This window comes from Camelus bactrianus, chromosome 3 (genome assembly GCF_048773025.1).
Source record: "Camelus bactrianus isolate YW-2024 breed Bactrian camel chromosome 3, ASM4877302v1, whole genome shotgun sequence".
In the NCBI taxonomy this organism is placed as follows: domain Eukaryota; kingdom Metazoa; phylum Chordata; class Mammalia; order Artiodactyla; family Camelidae; genus Camelus; species Camelus bactrianus.
In genome coordinates, this window is record NC_133541.1 from 158,235,974 (window position 1) to 158,258,188 (window position 22,215).

At 44.5% G+C, this 22,215-nt stretch overlaps 1 protein-coding gene across 50 annotated transcripts in view; it reads left to right on the forward strand.

Moving 5' to 3' along the window:
- The window catches only part of LOC141577207 (trafficking protein particle complex subunit 9-like), a 180,826-nt gene that overhangs the window by 57,200 nt on the left and 101,411 nt on the right, over positions 1 to 22,215 (forward strand). For 38 of the 50 annotated variants that reach the window (XR_012506017.1, XR_012505982.1, XR_012506001.1 and 35 more), the window contains 6 exons: positions 6,003 to 7,026; positions 8,236 to 8,378; positions 13,493 to 14,272; positions 18,355 to 18,484; positions 18,714 to 18,928; positions 20,312 to 21,478. Coding sequence is in view for 1 of the 50 variants with exons in the window: in XM_074361392.1 (XP_074217493.1) it covers positions 18,365 to 18,484; positions 18,714 to 18,928; positions 20,312 to 20,321 (345 nt within the window). In the remaining 49 variants the exon portion in view is untranslated. The remainder of the gene's footprint in view (positions 1 to 6,002; positions 7,027 to 8,235; positions 8,379 to 13,492; positions 14,273 to 18,354; positions 18,485 to 18,713; positions 18,929 to 20,311; positions 21,479 to 22,215) is intronic. The other 12 variants (XR_012505983.1, XR_012505984.1, XR_012506004.1 and 9 more) reach the window with 8 other exon arrangements.

Below are 22,215 nucleotides of genomic sequence, written 5' to 3' on the forward strand. Positions count from 1 at the left end.
TGGTGGCAGCCGCTGATGACTTGGTTTCAGCATTATTTGTTTATTGACATGGTTGCAGTATTTTCATTCACATTGTAGTATTTTCATTCACAGACTGATTGTGGATAATCTGGAAACTTGGAAAGGAACCGAGATAGAATTACTGCAGGTACCTTCTACTTTAATATTCCGTGTGCAAACATAAACACGGATGAAGCATACATTTGAATTTGGTGATGTAGGGAAGGGTTTCTGCACATTACAGGAGAAGGCAAGGCAGAATTCCTGTACTTTGTTGGCAGGGATTTGGGTCCACCTGTCTTTTCTGTAGCAGTTTCTGGGAGCAGTTTATGGTAACTAACAAACATTGACAAACGGTGGCACACATTGCATTTAAGAGCTGGCCTGTGCAAACTTGTGTATTGGACAGGTGGATTGGAGAGAGATGTAGCCCTGGCCTGGGCTCAGATACAATTTTAAATCGCCATTTCCTCACCAAAGAGCCTTGGACTAGAGTGTAACCTCCCTTAACATGTTGGTGAATCTGTGAAATGTGCATTATAATATTCGTTTCTTCCTGGGTTTGTTGTAAGTTGTAAACAGTATTATAACACTCATGAAACATTTAACAAACAGGCACTTAGCAGTGTTCACTGTGTCTGTCCGCCCCGCTTAGCGTGTGTCACAGCCGTAAAGGTAGCATGTGCCTGTTGAGGATGCACTGGTAGCCCCTTGAATAGGTTGTGAATTTGGTGATTTCCTTTAATCCTTGAAACTCTATATGCCATGGGCAGTTATTTTCATGGACAGATGAGGAATCTCAGGGTAAAGAGACTGTGTAATTTGCCCAAAGTCAGACCATAATTTTGGGTGCTGGGGCCTCGGTTCAGCATGGGCCCCTGGGCCTTCTGCCCTCTCCGTTCAGCCCCAGAGCCAGACGTGGGGTCGCCTGTCTCCCAGCCCAGAATATCCAGTAGGCAGCAACACAAACTTGGACCTGTGCTGCTTAAGCAAAACTCCGGAGGGGAGGCAGGTACTAAGGGGATAAATGTAAAAACAGACGACTGCAAATTGTGATAAGCTCTGAGAAGGAAAGGAACACGCCTCGCCACGCAGAGCTGGGAGCTTTCCCCTCGGGGCTGCTCTGGGGGCGTTCATCTCAGCTAAACAAACTCCGGTCCTGCACCAACGCAGGAAGGCTGGGCGCGTGTGACCAGGTTGACTTGGCCTCGTTGATCATACTCATTCCCCATTCAGCGGCAGCTCTTACGGGCACTTACCTAGTAAACAGATTTTGGCCATAATCATAACGCACTTTGCTTGGTAGTTTTATTGGCCTCACATTTGAGATGAGGTAATTGAAGCTGGGGAGTTTGTTGCATGCCCGTTATTACTTTGGAAATACCCCCACTGGTCTTTCAACCTAGACTGGTGTGGCTGTTATATCCCAGCCCTGTGAATGATATCGTGTAGCTTCTACCAAGTGGTGCAAATGACTGACATTGATTTTTCTTAATTCGTAGGAAATGGTATGTGACAATAAGAGAAAAAGGTAGTCAGAAATTGTTTGGAAAACTAGAACAAAATCCAATTCTTCCCCAGCTGGGGAAGCGTACCCAGTGTCACTCACCCCACTCACTGCCTGGCATCTCCTCCCTGCCGACTCCGTGTTCAGAAGCCACTCTGAGCCTTTGAAGAACATTTTGCCTCATGACACTGTTGACTAGGACCTGCGGCCTCTCTGTCCCTGGTTAACTCTCTCTTCAAAGCCATTTAAATTTTATGCAGGCTCCTCAGCTCAGATGTAAGAATAGCCTCTTTAAACTTCTTGATGCAGCTCCTTAGTGAAGATCTTTCGAAGGAAATCTAGCCAAAACCTGGGAGGTATGCACACAGTGACTGCAACCTCAGCACTTTGTGAAGTTCAGAATCAGAGGGTTGGGAGACTCAGGAAAGGCTTTTTAAGGTAGAAAGGGGAAAGTGAAAGGACGCAGGCTGTGTGAGACTGAAGCATCTCGGTCCCAGCTAGCAAGGCAGCTGCGTTCAGGATGGTATGTGAGGAGTACAGAGTTCTCACAAAGAAAGAAGTGGTGGGATGGGAGGGAGGACAGATAGATTCTTTACTAGGGAAGGAAAAATTACGATGAAAACTTCCTGGTTGAATAAGAGGACTGTGACATGATGTGCTTGTATTTTGGAGAGAAGGGTTTTGTGGGGACAGGCCTAGGAGAACGCTGTCTGGCTAGGGGGTCAGCACAACAGGGAACCACAGAGAACATGGCCGACCTCAGGGCCCCTGCTGGGGGAGGGGCTGCCCGCCATTTTGAGCCCTGGGGGCTGCTTCTGTCCCTTAGCTGGGGCCTCAGAACTCCCTTCATATCCCAGTCCTGTTGATACAAGGAAACAGATGTGGGGAATGAGAAGGGCTGTGTCCCAGGCTTTGGTTCAGCCCCTGGAATGTGTCCCACCAGACGTGGGTCCTTGGCTTCATGCAGGAAAGATTTCAAGAGCAAGCCACTGTTGAGTAATGGTAGATTTATTCACAGAGACACATTGAAAGGCAAGAGAAAGGCTACGAGTTGTGGGGTTCGGGTGCTCAGATTAAAAGTAGGTACACACTCCACAGACAGAGTGTGGGCCTTCTCGGAAGAGGGAGAGAGAGTGGTGACAGCGAGGTTGCGCTGTGTTGCTCGTTTTCTTGGGCTTGGTTGTTTCATATACTAATAAGTAGACTGAGCAGCCTAAGGGCAAGGGGCTGGGATTCCCAGGGAGTTGGCCATTTCCCACCCTGTGACCTTTTGTGGCTAGCCTTGGGATGGCCATGGTGCCTTGGGGCATGTTATTCACCATGTTACTATTACAATGGGTGTATAATGAAGCTCAAGCTCTGCTAGAAGTTATATCTCTTCATCTTTAGCCTCAAGGCCTATTGGGGATTGAATCCTTCACCATTTTGATGTTAATTGTTGTGGCCTTCCTTGAATGGCTGTGCTCTGCCCCCTTCCATCCTGTCTCACTGTGATGACACAGAGAGAGCAAAGGCCGGGCCCTACCCTTGCTCCTGCATTTAACAGGGGGAGGGGTGGTGTGGGCTGAGGATGACTCTGAGTGGTGAGAAGGATGTTTCAGATTTTCCCACGTGGGACATGGGGACGTGCCAGCAGCCACTGCAGATTGATCTCACGGGCATTATCGCTTGTGTCACTCATCTTTTCTATTTTACTTTTTTTTTTCAAGTATTTAATCTAAATTTAATATCAGGTTTTTTTAGGAAACAAATTTCTCTTTTTCTTTTCTTTGGGGCTCTTTAGGGGGTAGGTAATTAGGTGTATTTATCTGTTCGTGGAGGCCCTGGCACTTGAACCCAGGACCCCGTGCACGCTAAGCACACGCTCTACCACTGAGCTCTACCACCCATCACATCATCTTTTACTTTTTGCTTTAGCTGCCAAGAATCTTACAGCTGAATTTCTAGTCGGCCTTTAACACTTACCCTAACTTCATGGCATTCATTTTTATGACTTTACCTTCCCCTGGTTTCATTTAAGTATTCAATCTCCATTTTGTCTTCACTCTCACTTTTGTCTTTTTGTTGTTATGGTTGTTAAGCTGTGTTTAAATAAATTGTTTAATTTCTCTTTTAGCAGGAGGCTGAAAGTAAATAAATATGTAAACAAACTTATCACACTTCAATATTTTATACTTTCTAAGTTGTTTAGTAGTTACTTAAAAACCGAATTGAATACTAAAGTGATAAAATTTTTAAATTATTTTTTAATTTTTTATAAAGGTATAGCTGATTTACAATATGATATAAGTTTCAGGTGTACAATAGTTGCACAATTTTTATTTTTATGTTCCATTTATAGTTATTGTAAAACATTGGCTATATTCCCTGTGTTGTAAGATCCATCCCTGTAGCGTGTTTATGTTAGATGGAGCAGTTTGTATAAGAAAGCTGGGTAACGCAGAGTCTGGGGAGTGGCTCTTTCTAACCCATGTTCATGGTCACCCTTCCTGTCAGAGCCCAGGCCCTCACTCCTCTCTGAAGGGGAGCGAGTGGAGGCAGCCCTCATCAGCGCTGGCACCACCCTCTGAGTGGCAGTGACAACAGTGACTCTCTGTGGACATGCAAATTGTTGTTCCAGGATCTTTACATGCATTCCTGCATTTAATAAATAAAGCCCTCCTGTGAGGAATCATTTTAAGTTTTTAATGAATAATACATTTTATTTTGATTTTGATAGACTTCAAACCTCCAGAAAATGTACTGGAATAGTACAATAAACGCTTAGAGCATTTCACCTAAAAGGGCACTATTTGCCCTATTGTGTGTGGCTTATTTTAGTATAAACTTTCAAGGTCCATCCATGTTGGAGACTCAATCAGTAATTTATTCTTTTGATTTGATAATATCTTTTTTCTTTTCTTCGTTTTTGTCTATTTAAAAATATTTTCATTGAATTCTAGTCAGTTTATAATGTTGCATCAGTTTCTTGTGTACAGCACAACACTTCATTTATATAGAAACATACCTGTATTCATTTTCATATTCTTTTTCAACATAAGTTACTATAAGATACTAAATATATTCTCCTGTGCTATACAGTATAAACTTGCTGTTTACTCTATACATACTATCTGCAAATCTTGAACTCCCAATTTATTCCTTCCCACACCCTCTCCCCTCTGGTAACCATATTTTGGTTTCGATGTCTATGTGTCTGTTTCTGTTCTGTAGATAAGTTTATCTTTTTGTTTGGTTGTTTTTTCATTTTTTCTTTTTTTTTTTAGATTCCAGATGTGAGCGATCTCATATGGTATTTTTCTCTCTCTTTCTGGGTTACTTCACTTAGAATGACATTCTCCAGGTCCATTCATTTTGCTACAAATGGCATTATTTTATTATTTTTTTTTATGGTGAATAGTAGTCTATTGTACAAATATACTACAACCTCTTTATCCAGTCATCTGTCAGTGGACATTTAGGTTGTTTCCATGTCTTGCTATTGTAAATAGTGCTGCTGTGAACATTGGGGTGTAGGTGTCATTTTGAATTAGGGTTACTTCTGGATATGTGCCTAGGAGTGGGATTGCTGGGTCATATGGGAGGTCAATTTTTTGTCTTTTGAGGAACCTCTATACTGTTTTCCACAATGGCTCCACCAAACTGCATTCCCACCACAGTGTAGGAGGGTTCCCTATTCTCCACAGACTCTCCAGCATTTATTGCTTGTGAACTTCTGAATGATGGCTATTCGGACTGGCGAGATGTGATATTTGATTGCAGTTTTGATTTGCATTTCTCTGATAATGATATTGAGCATTTTTTCATGTGCCTATCGGCCATTTGTATGTCTTCATTGGAGAAAAGTCTCTTTAGGTCTTCTGCCCATTTTTGGATTGAGTTGTTTGTTTTTCTTTCTTATTAAGTGTAAAAGCTGTTTACATATTCTGGGAATTAAGCCCTTGTCAGTCTCATTTATTGCAAATATTTTCTCTCATTCCATAGGTTGTCTTTTTGTTTTGCTTACTGTTTCCTTTGCTGTGAAAAAGCTTGTAAGTTTAATTACATCCCACTTGTATATTTTTGCTTGTATTTCTATTGCTTGAGTAGACTGCTCTAGGAGAACATTGCTGAGATGTATGCCAGATGTTTTCCCTATGTTTTCTTCTAAGAGGTTTATAGTGTCTTGTCTACATGTTTAAGTCTTTAAGCCATTTTGAATTTATTTTTGTGTATGCTGTGAGGGAGTAGTCTAACTTCATTGATTTACATGCAGCTGTCCAGTTTTCCCTACACCATTTTCTGAAGAGGCTGTCTTTATTCCATTGTATGTTCTCACCTCCTTTGTCAAAGATTCAATGACCAAAAGTTTGTGGGACTATTCTTGGTAATTTTGTTTATCCGTTCATTGATGGATGGATATTGTTTGTAACTTTGGCTACTCTGAATGATACTGCCATGAATATTGATGTGCAAGTTTTTGTGAGAATATGTTTTCATTCTGTTGGCTGTACAGTTGGCCCGCCATATCTGTAGTTTCCACTTCATGGATCCAGATGGCTGATTGTAAAGGGACTCGAACATCCTTGGATTATGGAATCCAGGATGGGGGGTTCCTGAAACCAACCCCTCGAGGATACTAAGGGATGACTCTACATGTAGGAGTGAAATTGCTGAGCCATATAACTCTAACCTTTTGAGGAAACAACAGACTTCTCCAAAGAAGCTGCACCATTGTCCCTTTCCACTGGCCGCATATGAGGTATCTCTGCCTCCTGAACAACACTTGTTATTGTGCATGTTTTGATTATAACCATCCTGGTGGTTGTAAAATAAGATCTCATTTTCATTTTGATTTCGCTACTGATGCTGAGCTTCTTTTCATATGCTTATTGGCCATTTGTGTATTTTTTTAAATCCTTGGAAATTTTAAAAATTGTGTCGATTTTCTTTGTATTGTTCAGGTGTAAGCATTTGTTATATATCCTGAATACTAGTCTCTTATTAGATACATGCTTTGTAAAATTTTTCTCCTATTCTGCAGATTGTGCTTTCACTTTAGTTCTTTTAAACATTAAAACAATTTCTTTACAGGTGAGGTAATTAGATGTATTGTTTTATTTTATTTTTCTTGCTAAGCACGCCCTCTATCAGTTGAGATACCCCCTTCCCCTGTCATTTCACTTTCTTGATGATGTCCTCTGTAACAAAAAGGTTTTAATTTTGATGAAGTCCAGTTTATCTGCTTTTTTCTTCTATCACTTGTGCTCTTCGTATTGTATCTAGGAAACCAAAGCCTATCCTAAGACCTCAAAGATTTATACTGTGTCTTCTTTTAGAAAGTTTATAGGTTTAGTTTTTACGTTTCTGTCTCTGATCCATTTTGAATTAATTTTTATTTGTTATATAAAATATGGGGGTCCAGATTCCAGATTCATTCTTTTGCCTGCAGATACCCAGCTTTCCCTGCACCATTTGTTGAATAGACTATTCTTTCCATGGAGTGTTGTTGGCACCCTTGTGGAAAACTGACTGTAAATGTAAGTTTTTTCCCCCTGGGATTTTATTGTGTCTCATAGATTTATTTATCCAAACTTATGCCAGTACCATACTGACTTAGTACTATAGCTTTTTAGTACACTTTAAAGTGAGTCATCCCACTTTGCTCTGCTTCTTCAAGATTGCTTTGGCTGTCCTGGGCCCCTTGCACTTCCATATGAATTTTGGGATAAGTTTTTCAATTTTTGCAAAGAAGTCAGCTGGAATTTTGATGGGATTCCACTGAATTTGTAAATCACTTTGGGGAGTCTTAACTTTTTTTAACAATATTGACTACCATTCCATCAACATGAGATGTCTTCCATATATGTAGATCTTTTAAAATGTTTTGGTGATACTTCAAAATATTCAATGTACAAATCTGGTAAATTTTTGTTAAATGTATCTCTCATTTAATTTTTAATGCTGTTGTAAGTGGAAAGTCTGAGCTTCTTGAGGTAGGACTATATATCAATTTGTTTATTTCTAGGATTTCTAAGCAGCAACTACCCTAGGTTTATATTTGCAACATAAATATATCCACAACTCTTCCCACCCCCATGTTATAAGAAACCAAGACCCAGGTTAAGCTACCTGAACACCTATGTGGAAGTGAGAAATGAGACCCTTGGGTGGGGCTTTGTGAAGATGATACTGAGAGCTTATTTAGGATGGCTTCATCTTAATTTCTTTTAAACAACACTTTCGGTGTAGTCAGATATATTAAGAACATGCCCTTTTGATGTGCAGAGGAGCTAAGACTATTATCAAATAATTTCTAGAGAGAGTGTTGTACTTGAAATCTAATTTGCATCAATCTTTGAAGATTTATGTTTCAGGAGCTTTGACTAAAGAACACCTGTCTTTATTCATTAGTGACAATTAAATGCTCAAGCAACATGTAATAGTCTGAGAAACTGCCCCCGCCCCGTAGTGCTGGGTGGCTGCAGCTGTAACCGGAGTCAGCGCTTACCTTTCCCAGTGTGCTTGTGCTGATCCGCTCAAAGCGGTTCGTCCAACAGTGTGTCTGTAGTCTGTTGGACATAGCCATAAAACATTGAGTTAAGGTTGCTGGAATGCATTATATTCTTATTAATAATAAGTAAGCACATATTGAGTACTTACTATATGTTGGGAATTGTCCCTCAGCCTCACATGAATATTATTTCTCTTAAAACCTCACATATTTTCTTGTTATTCTCACTTTACAGATAAGGAGACTGAGAATTAAGTCTTCTCTCTTTGGGTGGAGCTCATTATCAATGACGGGAAGTTGTAAGGAAAAAGATATTGATTCATCCTGAGAAAACATTTTTCTGAGAGTCAGCAGTGAAGAATGTGGACACTGAAGAAGGTGATCATTGTTCGATTGAGACGAGCCCCGGGTTGTACGGAGTCAGCATCCCTGTCCTGGACACAGTCAGTGTAGAGCTGCGTGGTGGGTGAGGCGGCGATGCCGCGCAGGGAACGCAGATGCCGGGCCATTGGGCTGTGCTCAGGCCCGGTGGGGCTTTCTCCTAAGGGCAGTGGACAGTCATTGACAGATTTTAAGTAGGGGAGTGGGGTGCTCTCGTAGATCACTTTTGTCTTGTAGAATGCTTAGAAACATTTAGAAGGCTCAGCTGGAGGTGATGTGATGAGTCAGATTAGGGTGGCTGCCAGGTGTAGGAGTGTAGAATTTTCAAGTGGTTTTCAGTCCCAGTTTTGTGGCTCAGTAGCCGTGTCACTTTGGATGATGCTCTCAAGGAAGAGAAACAATTTATTTAATCAATAAATGCAGTGATGTACCGACCTCCCAGGACTGCTGTGGAGATCCAGTGAGATAACGTGTGCACAGTATGCAGCATGGTACCCAGCACAGAGTCAGTGCTGAGTGAGTGCCAGTGAGTATCTGGTAGGACAGGTGTGGCTGGTGGGACTCGGTGACTGAGGAAATCTGGGCCCTGAAGGAGGGGTCCAGTCACATCTGTGAGTGATGGGCCTGAGCTCGGAGAGGCAGAGAGACCTTGCCCCCCGACCAGGGGCCCTGGGCAGGACGGCTATGGGAGGAGCACTGTGAAGTCAGCTCTTTTCAGGTGGAGTTGGAGTTGCTCTTGAGACATCTAAGTGCAGTTTCACGAGCTCACAGAGGAGGTCTGGGCCCGGGCTGTGCATTTTCATATAATCTCAATCCCTGAGGATGCCGAGGTATTGATCGCTGAACGTGAAGTTTTCTTTACAGGACAAGTGAATAGTAGTATCATCTCTGTCATCAAAGCTCACGTCTCTTTATTCATCACCCACTTTGCTAATTGGGTACTTACAGAGCTCAATTCACCGACCTCCCATGGGCTCAGGCTCCACAGTAAAGAGCTGGTGAGCCTCCCTCCTTTCCAGAAGACGACACATTTTGCTGGTAGCCTTCTGTACTTCGCCAGACTTAGAATTTTAGTTTGTTGAATTAATTCTATTTTCTATTAGCCATCTCCTGACAAGAGAGACCTTTTACATTATGGTCATATTTCAAATAGCTGTTACTGAGAACTGCTGATCTGATCCATAGAGTAAGTATTATATTAAACTTGTAGAGTACTTAACATTTTTCTGTCTTTGCCCTTTAATTTTGTATGCCCTTTCTCTATCCTATTTGGGGCCTTAATTTTTTTTAAATAAAAGATGCTGTTTGCAGTTAAGAAAACAAAAGAAAAAATACACATGATAGCTAAACATAGAAAATATCTAGTGTGTTTACTGTCTCGGCAATGGAGGGTTGTAGAAACTTGTGAAAACCTTCATTACACAAGTTTCTTAAAATGCGGATTAAGAAATAAAACCTTCCTTCCTCATCTTTCAAGCTGCACAGCTAATTGTCAAGAAACTGAGGGGAAATCCTCAGAAGCCAAGACAAACCAGAAAGCAGGGATTCTGGGTGATACATGAGCCTTAGAAGCCCTGGGGTGCCTGTTGGCTCCTGTACTGAATTTCAGTTGCCTTGACAGTAGGGCAGGAGATGAGCCCGAAGCCTCTCACACTGGGAGTTGGATGACTGATCATATGTAAGGCCATGCCCATTCCGAGAAGCATGGTTTACTTTAGGGTGAACTAGGAAAAAAAATTCCTCAAGGCAAGACAGTAAGGAAAGTCAATTTTTTTGGAAGAGGGGAAAAATTACAAATCCAAAGTAAGGATATAGTTTAAAGCTCTTCTGGCATGAGAGTGACCACAAACTCCTGGCAGAGAAGCCCAGCTACTCCTGGAATGAGAAGCTGTGGTTTGAATGAATCAGTGAGCAGCCATTCCGGAAAAGGCCTCCAGAGTCTTGTGGATCTAGATACTGGACGGCAAACACCTCTCTTCCAAGGCCTCATTCAAATAACTGGAAATGTTTTAAAGGAAAGAAGCCATAATCATAGTTCTATTTATTAACATTACTATATGCTAGGAATTCAGATGTGACTATGGAGTTGACTCCTCATTTATGGACCTTACTTTCTCTTTGGGGAGAAAAACTGACATAGTTGGGGAGCTTGGTAGAGGGAGGTGTTAGTCTGTTGCAATTAGCCAGGAGAGGAGATTAAGAAAGCAGTGAAGGGTGGGTGAACTTTTTAGCTGAGGACAGACAGTCTTGTTCAGTTGGCTTTTAATTTCAAGCTCAATGAGCTGTCACTGGAGGGAATAGATTTTACGGAGGATGGACTTAGCTCAGGCCTCTTTAAAATGGACACGTGAAACTGGAGAAAGACAGTCAAATCTGTGCAGACATTAAAGTTCACTTGAACATGCTCCATCCCTGAGCCAAAGATAGGACAAATATGCAGCACTTCTTAAGGACAGAGGAGTGGTTTCTAAGATTCTCCAAGAATGAATCCCAGGGAACCGGGATGGCCAGTTGTCAAACTGTGACTTTGCTCTTTGGACGGTGTACCCACCAAGGGTATTGGACTTTTATAGGTTTCCATTTCTCTTTAATACACGTCAGGTGATTAGGACGTGGGCACAAGTATTTGACACCTTGTCGAGGCGACTTTGGTTACCTGCCTAGAAGCACGGGCACTGCTATGGCTGCGTCATACATCTTGCCGCCCATCCCGTTCCCCGGCTCAGTGATCACGGCAGAGTGGTCCCTTGTTGACCTGTCCGTCTCCTTTGTGACATCATAACCCATGAAAAGACCGGAGCGTATTAACGTGGTTTTCTTAAAGTCAAAGGAACAGATCAAATATGGAGTCAGATTTGTTCTTTCCTACTTCAGTAGTGCCATGGAGAAGGCAGTTTGGGCAGCTTTTTGTAGGGCCCTAGAGGCTTTCTCTCTCAGCCTCTGGGCACCTTTAATGAAAACCCTTCATAGCTGTCTGGAGTGCTGTAAAACCACTCCGCCTGTTTTGCCCTGAAGATGTGTTCAGTTTATAACTCATCTCTACTCCTTGGAAAACAACTCAATAAAAATTCAGTTGGTTTCCCACCAGCCATGGGCAGGGGTGGGGGATACCTTGTTATTATTTCATAAAATAACAATAATAATAATAATAGTAATAATAATAATAAATAATAATAAAAGAAGTCTTAAAACAGCACTGGGCACATTGGAGAGAGTCAATAAATGCTTCCTGGCTTAAGTCAAAAGTGATGACTCAGTGATTCCATGGCTGCTGTATTTGCTGATCTAATTACTCCTTTGCTCCATTACACATTTTTTTAACTGAAAAAGAAATACATGCAAATGGTTAAAAAAAATTCAAACAGAGCACAAAACTACACAAGTGAAAGAAGTTTACACTCACCCTCTGTTCTTCCAGCCCTCCCTGGAGATGCCACTGTTTACTATCCTTTGGATGCTTTTCCAGATATGGTATGCACATTCCCAAATATGTATGGAAATTCCTTTAAAGTTTTAGTTATTTTTAACTTAAAGGGATTTAAATCCTCAAGTGGCTTCTGCCCGGGTAATAGAACAGAACAAATCTGACTGCATATTAGATCTTTTCATTTGACTTTAACCCTATGCTCTGTCTCCTAGGCTTCATCTTGCTTGTAAAACAATGTTGCTTAGAGCCTGAAATATACAGGAGAGCCTATTCTGAAGGCTCTGACCTTTAAGGATATTTAACACTTTTTCATTCATAAAAAGATAACAAATTGCAGAACAGAAAATAACGTTTGTTTTGTTGGAGGTTTACAGAGATTTGACCCAGGCAGATAGCTGCAAGAAAAAAGGATTCTAACAACAAGGAATTCCTACACCAGGAAGATTGCAACAATCAAGCACGTAGGAAAGGAGCCTGAATTCTGACTTGGGGAGATGGTTTTCCAGGACATTAGTTTGCCATCTAGGTCTACAGAGACTTGCTATTCCTTGCCCCAACACCTGGTCTCCCAACTTATTGGCCTGTCCTGCACTGAGGAGAATGAATTTGGACTCGGTAACACTCCTATCTACCTAGCAAGCAGGGCACTGGAACTGAGTGTTATGGAAACAACAGGCCAGCCAAGAAACAAGCACCACTGTGAGGGTTGGAGTACTCAGATTTATTATGCCGGCGGGCTCAGAGGGGCTTCTGCTCCGAAGATCTGAGCAACTCCAAGACATGCACATGAGGTTTTAAAGGGTTAATTACAAGTAAGGGGTATTAGCCAATAAGGCTCAAACAACAAAAAGCAAGGAATCAGTACACTGGAGCTTATCAACTTGTAATAGTTCACGTTACTGCCACCTGTTGAGGTTGGATTTACGAGTTAGCTTGTTAGCCCAGTAAACTGACACTAAACTTCAGAATTACGAGTTAGCCCAGCAGAATTTAGATCAGTAAACCGACACTTATCACACTTAGATTTGTGACTTAGCTTGTTAGCCCAGCTGGGCTTTTCCTTTACATGAGGATAGCTCTCCCACACCCAGGGAACTACTGTGAGCCCTAGATGGTTCCACTAGGGTGGGGTGTGGTTTACCCAGGAGGGATGGGGACTGTGCACCAACACTCAGGCAGTCTGTTCTGTCTGGGGCTCTGATCTTGTACCACCCCGCTCCCCGCCGGCCCAACACCTGGGAGAGTGGAACTAAGGCAGAGATCATGCCTGCCTGTTTCCCAGCGTGTAAAAGGGGAATAGGTACTCTTCCCAAGGTAGTTCTGAGCGACAACACCTGCGGGTGCTTGGTTCCCAGAGCAACACAAAACCCAGCTCCGCGTGGGGGCAACGGGTGAGATACCCATAGGGGTTCTGCAGAAGCATCGGATGGAGGGCTGGATCAGAGAGGTAAAACATGAGCTGCGGGCCTTGAAGGGTAACAGAATGGTACAGAGGCAGGACTGCCGCCTCCTTCGGGGTGCCCCCAGAGGTAAAGCTTTTTCTCTCCATCTCCGCTGCGACCCTCCCCTCTCCAGATCCATCCCTTTTCTCTGCTCTTCCGGTCCATCAGTCTCCCTCCACTTTTCCCCTCCTCTAATCCCCTCCCATCTTCTTCCTCCCTCGCTGCCCCACCTTCTCTCGCAGAACCCAGAGTGGATCGCTGGCCCTCCTGCGCATGGGCAGTCGGTGCCTGCTGGACCGCGGGTTGGAAGCTCCAGCTCCGAGCCGGGGATCGGCCCCAAAGGCTTCTCAGCTCTGTCGACCGGTAGGCCTTTAGCTCCTGCCCGGTGCCGGGGCCTCTGGCTGTGGAAGTGCAAGGTGGGGGGCTCCCGGGAAAGGGGTCAGGCGGCTGCGGGAGGGCGGTCGGCATGTCACAGCCCCCCAGGGCGCCATTCAGCCTGTGTTCAGCTGAATTGCTCTGGCCAGACCCCTCTGCCCGCGCCACATACACCGGCGCCCCGGCCACACCTGTCCATGGCCAGGTGTGCACCTGCAGCCTCTCACCCAGCAGGGCCCCCCTCAGTCCGTTGCTGGCGTCCCCTTCCCCTCTCCCGCCCGCGAGTCCTCTCCTCCCGGGCTGCCTCTCCTCGGCCGCCGGCCCGTCCCCGCCCCTGGGCGGGCTATGTCCCTGGCGGGCGGGTTCTGCGGACCCGAACGGGGGCAGGCGGCTGGGGCTGGGGCTGGCCTCCGAGCGGGGCTGCAGCCCGCGTTTCCACCAACCACCCCCCCAGCTTTCCCTGCCCCGCGAACCCGGGGCTGCCCTGCTCTTCCTTTCTTGCTCCCTGAGGACAAGCTCAGCGGCGTGGGCGCTGCTCCCTGGGCTGAGAGCCTCCGGCTGTAAAGCCCAGCTTCTGGTGGAGTCGGGAAAGTGGATCCTCAGTGCTGAGCGAGCTTCTGTCTCCTCCCTCAGTGTTTCTGCCCCAGGTAAGTACCTTGAACACTTTCAGGTGTTATGATGGCGGTGCTTGTTGATGTCACGTGTTTTTATAGTGCCAGGGATTACAGTGTTGAAAGCAGGGCTTGGTTCAGTTAAAAATGAGCTGAAGGCATGAGGCTGTGACATGCTCCTCCCTTCCCACTCCCAGTGTGAAACGTGTAACCGTTGATTTTAAAAAGATAGTTACAGTCCCTAACTAGCCCAGCCCAGCTAGGTTGCGTTAACAGGAACAGCACCACCAGAGGCGTTGGAGACCCAGGGACATTGCAGTCCTAAAGAGATCCTGGCACAGTTTGGTTTGTTTTGGTTTTTTGTTTTTCTTAAATCGTGGGGCAGACTAGTAGTATAGAGGGAAAAATAATTGTCAAGAAATATTTTTTCATATAACAGCTTTATTGTGATATTGTTCACACACCATGAAGTCCATCCATTTAAATGGTACAATTCAGCAACTTTTAGCATATTCACAGTGGTGCAACAATTATTATTCCAGAACGTTTTCATCACATCAGAAAGACCAGTGAAAATGAGTGACACACCCACCCCTCCTCAGTGGTGTTTCTAAAGAAGTTTCATGCCTATTCCTGACCATAAAATAACTTGTTACATTCCATGAAATATCTGGTAGGAATTCTAATCAGAATTGCAATGAATCTGTGTGTAAAAACAGGAAGAATTAATGTCTTTATGGCATAAATTTCTTCTACCCATGAATATATCTCGGACTGTATCTTTTCATCTCTCTAGAGCCTGGCCCATGGGAAGTCCTCACTAATTGTTGGGCTTGTGAATGATGAGATTCTATACATCGTTAGTTGCTACTGTAGCCTTTCACAGAAGAGAAAAGTAACCTCAGTGAAGCCAAGTGACTCTCTAATGGTCAGAAAGAGTGACAGCCAGTTCTGGAGTGATCCAGTGGACTTGGTGCTTGCAACTAAAAATATTCAGCAGCTACAGCTAAGGGGATTACAGTATTCTTTTTTTTTTCTTAATGGCGTTGCTTTTATTTTTAATTATTTTTTTAATTTATTTTTTATTGAAGTGTAGTCAATTTACAATGTTAGTTTCAGGTGTACAGCAGAGATTCAGTTATAAACATATGCATATGTATATAAATATGTATTATATTGTTTTTAGTACAACTCATTACAAGAAATTGAATATAGTTCCCTGTGCTATATAGTAGGCCCTTGTCATTTATTTTATATTTATTAACGTGTTTCTGTTAATCTCCCCTTTCCTGCCTGCTAAGCACAGTTTGCTTTCTATGTCCATGAGTCCATTTGTAGCAGCACCATTTTTCCTAGTAATATATGCTCTTTGGCTGCTTTCAGTTTCAGTAATTCCATGTTATCTGTGAGCGCATTTCTTCTGGTGGGCTTTATGTGGTCTGCACACGTGGTAATAGAGATTTGTATTTCGGAGAATTCCAGGCCTCGTGTAGTCCCTGGTACAGAGTGCCCACTGAGTTGATGCTTGAACTGGGGAAAAAAAACATAGTAAATGTAGGAATTTCCATTATGGTTGAGACTTCCAGGTTTCTGTAACCTGTTTACCCCACCTTATTATTGGCTGCCCCCATGCTGGGTAATTTGGTGGAATTTCATGGTATGGTGGTGTAGAGACAGGGCCTTGTATGCTTCTTCTCTTTCCGTTTTCTAACACTCATTCTCCTGGGCCTCCCAGATCCTCCCACAGTAGTGCCCAGGGCTGGCTTGGTGTTGTGCTGAGGCAATATTTGTTAATAAGGCCCTTTCCTCATCTCTTCTGACCCTCCGTTTCTTTCTCTGCAAAATGAGGGCTTAGACTAGATAAGTGCTTTTCAGTTTCTTTTAAAGCCATGTTTCCTTTGAGAAACAGAAAATGCAAATCTCTCCTCCCATCCCAACACTTTAGATTTTGTTAATTCCTGCAAGGAGTCACATAGCTCTTTGTGGAAAATTGATGTGATTGTGATTCCAGGTGGCACAGAAAATACTCTGCAGAGATTTATTGCAGGGAGAGGGCAGAAAAGGGGCAGTATGTCACACTTTCTAGTGTGAGTACTGGAGCAGGGGCTTGGATTTAAATATGGTGTCTGTCGTGGCCTCTCTTTAATCTTGCACAATGTGACAAACCTCTCTACCTCAGTTTCTTGATGTGTCAAGTTGGGGTGATAATATTTTAAGGCTTTTGTGAAACAATATACACATAATCTATTTGTGTCTCAGTAGAAACAAGACCTGCAAGGGATTCAGGGATTTAAAAAAAAAAAAATTTTGCCCATAGCACTATGTCGCTGTGTATTTTAAATTTCCTGGAGGGTGATGGTTGAGTCTAAAGTCCATCGTGGGACAGGTGGCCACAGTTCTCTATGCCCCAGATTGCCCCCTCCTCCCCAGTCCTCTTCCTCAGTCCAGGATGAAGTTCCCTAGTAGATTTACACAGAGGACTTGTGGAAATCGCTTTTCATTTTATTGTTTCAACAAGAAGGGCTGCCATCATGATCTCTGTGGTCAGGTTTTGAAGGGCTGCCATCTTGATGTGTAGTCAGGTGAAGGCTATGCAATTGGGAGTTTCTATGTAATAAAAAGAAAAAAAATTACAAATAGAAAATTAGAACAAGGGTGGTGACAGGGACACTTGGAAGTGAGCACCATTAGCTTTGTTAGCTTCAGGTGCAGTGGCCTCTTGCCACGAGGACCCATCCTCTTGCTCTGAATTTGGAGGGACCTGTGGGTTCAGTGGAAATGTTAACTGAGTGTATCTCATGTGCTGGGCATTGTCCTATTTTTTCTGTGTGTTCCTTTTTTGAGACAGTGAGCACATTTAACCTCAATAGCTTCTTTAAAAAAGTAGAAATTTTATTTTGAGATATAATGTAGATTCCCATGTAGTTGTAAGGGATAATATGGAGAGGGCCTATGGACCCTTTTCCCAGTTTTCCTTAATGGTTCCATCTTGCAAAGTTGGGGTACGATTCATTACTGACTCACTAACAATTTGAGGTTTGTGTTATTGCCATCATTTCTATTCACGATTAAACTGGGGCTTAGAGAAGCACACACGCCTGCCCAGGTCACCCACATGGTTAGTGTAGAGACGGGTGGAACGTGGGCTTGGGATTTCCAAGCAGTACCAATATGATGGTCTGTGGCAGGGAGCAGCATTCATTTTGCTTGTTTATTCGTTCATTCAACAAACATTTATTGAGTAACCTCTGTGGGTCAGATGCTTTCATAGGGTTATCTGATTCTTCAGCAGTACTGAGAATCAGGTAATATTTACTTTTTTTTAAATCTGAGAAAATTAGCTCTGAGAGGTTATTACACCCCCGAAGGAAATATAGCTCATAAAGGAGGGATAGTAAATTTGTACTCACCCATTTTTATGCAGGTGGTACCCTAGGCATTTTACATTTGCAAACTTCCGTAATCCAGATATATTCTTGTAAGGCAAGGATTTTTTTTTTTTAATTGAATTATAGTCAAGTTTACAATGTTGTGTCAATTGCAAGGTGTTTTTTGAATTTTGAATTAAAAAGTACTTTTTGAGGAGGGTAATTAGGTTTATTTATTTGTTTCATTTATTAAAATGAGGTACTGGGACCTCGTACATGATAAGCATGTGCTCTACCACTGAACTGTACCTTCCTCCCCAAGGCAAGTTTTCTTATCCATTATTCTGCAGCTTAGGGGTTCAATTAAATTGGAATTGAAATCCAGATCTTTTGTCCCTTCTGTTGTCCTTTTCTTTATATTCTGCTGAAGGGGGTTGCGGAAAGCAGTTCCTTTTTTCATTTCTTTATTCCGCATTTTTGAGCAGTGACTTTGCATCAGGGCCTTGCTAGGTGCTTTGAAACAGAAAACAAGAAATGACCCTTCTCTGCAGGGGCAGGAAGCCTAGACCAAAAGCTGGGTAAAGTGATCCGAGCTACTGTAGCCATGTGCAGGCTCTGAAGGACAAACTGTACCCCTGGATTTGCTTGGGCTTCCCCTGCCTTCTGGCTGGTACACACCAGGTCACCGCAACCCAGAGGCGCCCACAGCACACAGCACATTTACCTCGATCTCCTCTCCCCTCTCGGCAGGGCCTGCAACATGAGCATCCCTGACTACGTGCAGTGTGCTGAGGACTATGAGACTCTTCCCGTGGTGGTCAAACCAGTGGGGATCATCTCAGAGGAGAATTTCTTTTGCATCTATAAGCGAATCTCCTTGGTGAGCCAGATCAGCCCGTGCAGCTCCCAGGGCGCATTCTGTACGCACTACAGGCAACACTATGCGCCCAAGAATAGATGGAGCGTCTTCCAGACACACCGCATGGTTGTGGGCCTTGTCACCATTACCGACTGTCTCTCGGCCAAGGCCTTCGAGAAGCTCCACGTGCAGAGGAGCTGTATGGCACCACGCTTAATGAGTCTCAGCTCTTTGTCTTTGTGCTGCATAGGGAGGTAAGCCAAGCAGCTGCGCACCGACGTGGCCTTCAATCTACGAGGACTGCAGGGTGGTGGAGAAGAGGATCGAGGACTTCACTGAGTCACTCTTCATCTTGCTCAAGTCTAAGTGGCTGGATGGGGCCACTGACAAGTCTGGGGACAAGGTCCCACTCCTCTTCATGCCGTTTGAGAAGGAGGACTTCATGGGACTGGACACAGACAGCAGGTAAGTTTACCTGGTGGCCAGTCCACCCTGGCTGTGTGCCGGGTTTCTTCTCTCCATCCAGAAAGGGATCAGCATGGAATAGGACTGTCTTGTATCCAAGGAGGGAGGGAGGTGCAGCCCGCCGGTTTACAGACATTTAAAAGTGAATCCACCTTTGTTTCAGAGAGATCCTTTTAGTGATAGTGTTAGAGCACTTACTCCTGCTTTTCAGCCAGGACCCTGGTGGGACCCCTGGAGTTGCTGTTCAATAGAGTAGCCACAGCCACTGATGCTAGGAGCACTGGGGAGGAGGCTGGTCTGAGCTGAGATGTGCTGTAGTTAAAATGCACATGAGATGCTGAGGCTTGTCTACTAAAAGCATATATACTATCTTGTTATTTCCTCTATTGATTACATGTCAAAATGATAGTATTTTACATACAGTAGATTATGTAAGATATGTTCTTAAAATCAGTTTCTAGTACTTGTTTTTTGTTTGTTGGTTTGTTTCTTTGTTTACCGTTTTAAATGTGGCAACTGGGAAACTTTCTTTACATGGTTCTCATTTCATTTATGTTGGGCAGCGTTTCCTGGGACAGTCTCATCCCTTTGCTTATAGATGAAATGCTGAATCCCGAGAGGCAGAACGAGGTGCTGGTTGAGCTGGCTTGGAGCCAGTGTCTCCTGCCTCACAGGCTCAGCACCTGTTCGGCTCAGGCCCTCTCTTCCTGCCCGACAGGCAGCATGCCATGTTAGGACATCAGAAACACCGCAAGGGACCTCCAAATGAACTCCTTAGGCAGGGAAAGGCGTATCACGGCGTATGGGAAAGAGCAGAGAAATGTTCATCCTCACTTTTTCCCTGTGATTAAGTCAACGGCCCCACTTTGCCTCGGAATTACAGACGAGCTCTTCTGGGCTGCCTAACCCCCAACTTCTGCTCTGTTTCCCCGTGTATCTATTGTGCTGTCCCTCGGGCAGAAGAGGGTGAGTTGTCTTTGCCGGGAGGTGGTCCCCCTTTGCTGGGGAGAGTGAGGGAATCTGTGTACCCCCGGCCTAAGGCCTCGGCCCTTGAGTCTGGAGAGGGCTCATGGCGGTCCCACAGGTGATGGTCGGACGACCTGGCACGTGCTGCCGTGCCCGCTGTGGAGGCGGTGCTCTGTGATTCTTGAACTTAACTAAGATCAGATTCTACTTTCTGGTTGTTGGTAAGTTGGAGGAGAAGATGCCAGAGAATTGATAAAAAGAATATCCAGATCAGCCTTGTGAGTGATAGGCAAGAGGACCCGAGTCCCACCTGCGTGAGGTGCCTAGCGGGCTCTGGATGAATTTCCTGTTCCTCCGGGACATGCTTAAGGAAGGGGCAAGGCATGTCGTGGCCATGATCTGTTCTTGTCCTCACAGGGCCCTGTGATCTACATGCCCGTGCTCCCCATCTGCTCCTTGGAGATGAGGTGTCAGGTTTAGGAGCCTGGGCACTGCTGAGCGCACAGCTGCCAGCACCTTGCTACACCGAGGCTGGCTCCTTTCACCTCACATGTCACCTCCTGCTGTTCCCCCAGGCGTCAGTCAAGGTAGGTGCATCGGTGCAATGTAAGCAGGGACCATGTTCTCCCCCTGGACAGACTGGTGGGTGAGCAGTGGAAGCCTGGAGCCCTGCCCCAGCCCCCAGGCCAGTGCCTCCTCTTCTCTCAGGAGGCACTGGTGACATTTTTGCTCAGCAACTGCTTGGCTCTGGGTCTGCGGACCCACCAGAAAATTCCTGCTTGTTTTTGCATTTTGAAGTCTGCCCTTGGGATTTGGAGGAGTAACTGTATATGTGCTTAGCCCATAGTGGTTGACACAGTCACCATTGTTTACCCAGAACCTCGTGTACCAGGCATGGCTCCCGACATCAAAATATAGCAGCGCATTAAACCTCCCTCCTGGTGCGCCTGTCTGTTTTGGTACCGTAAGGTTTCAGCCAGCATTTTAACGTCAGTGAGATAACGCGGCCTGTGAGCTAGGGTCAAGCACGTTCTCCTCCAGTCACTTTTACTCCATTGTTGCTTTTACTATTCCGCAGACATTAATTTTTTAAACAATGCTTTGGTGCAGGAACAGAGCCTAATTCTCTCCTGCTACTCTTGGTGGAAGTGCGTAAAATTGTCCAGCCTGAAATGTGACCACAATTTGTAGCTTAAGACCTGTATAGACACATGTATGTGGAGTTTTGGTTAGGGGCGCTGACCACGTTGGGGTCCCCCGGCAGCGCCGCTCCCCTCAGGCCCCTGCTCTCCCTGGAGCAGGAGGTGAGGGTGGGTCTCACCATCCCCGCGTCCCTGGCCTCACACACTCACGTAAATTCTTGTACGTGCTGTCAAAGTCATTTTTGTTCTTGTGTGTTTCTAATTTTCTCTTGTTCCTCTTTTCCTTTTTCTTTATTCCTTTTTCTCTTGTACTGCCCTGTGAGCATGTTGTTGCGTCTGAAAATGTGGGCTGTGCACACCCTGCATTGGAAATTGCTAGATCGCCCTCCGTGCTGTCTCCATCGCTTTAAAAAGCAAAAACTTAACAGCTGCCTTAATCCAGGTATTATCCTTGTCATCTTTTTATTTTCTAATTTTTTTTAGCACATCACCCACTGGTGTTTGTTACCTCTTAAAATCCTTGCTTTAAGGAACCAGTTTGGTCCTCCTTATATTTGGTGACAAATGCGCCCTTATTAAATTTGTTTGATTGTTTTGAAGAAGTGAGATGCGAATTCATTTAGGCGGCTGCTGAGGGATGTTTTTCATGGAGTATTTAAACTTGTAAAGTCAAATTCTGCAGCATCTTGCTACATTCCTTCTTTTACACAAACGTGCTTGGCACTCGGTTCCTGGCTGTCGCTGTGTGACGCGCGTGACGGCGCTGCCTGGCCGGCGGTCACTGGTGAGGAAGTGGCAGGCTCGGGGGTGAGCAGCTGTTGGAGGAAGCAGTCACCGTTTTGTTATTTAATTTTTTTTTTTTTTTTTGCATTTTACTTCCCGTGCCATTTACTTTACTTTGCCTTCACAAAGAGGCAGAAATTGGTCTAAAATCCATGCCACTCTTTTGTTCCCTTTACGAGGCTGGTTTATCTGAGTATCAGGACACATGTCCTTCTCCTAAGTAGCTGGCTCACCTGGATCTGGTGGACATAGGGACTGCTAAAGGGGACCGTAGCTTCCACCCTGCTCCAGCCAGTGGGCATTCAGAGCCGTGTCTGTGGTTTGCCTCAGCAGCCGTGCAGGCCTCCCTGCACCGGCCTTTACTTTTAACCCATGTTGGCAGTAAATAGCTGACTC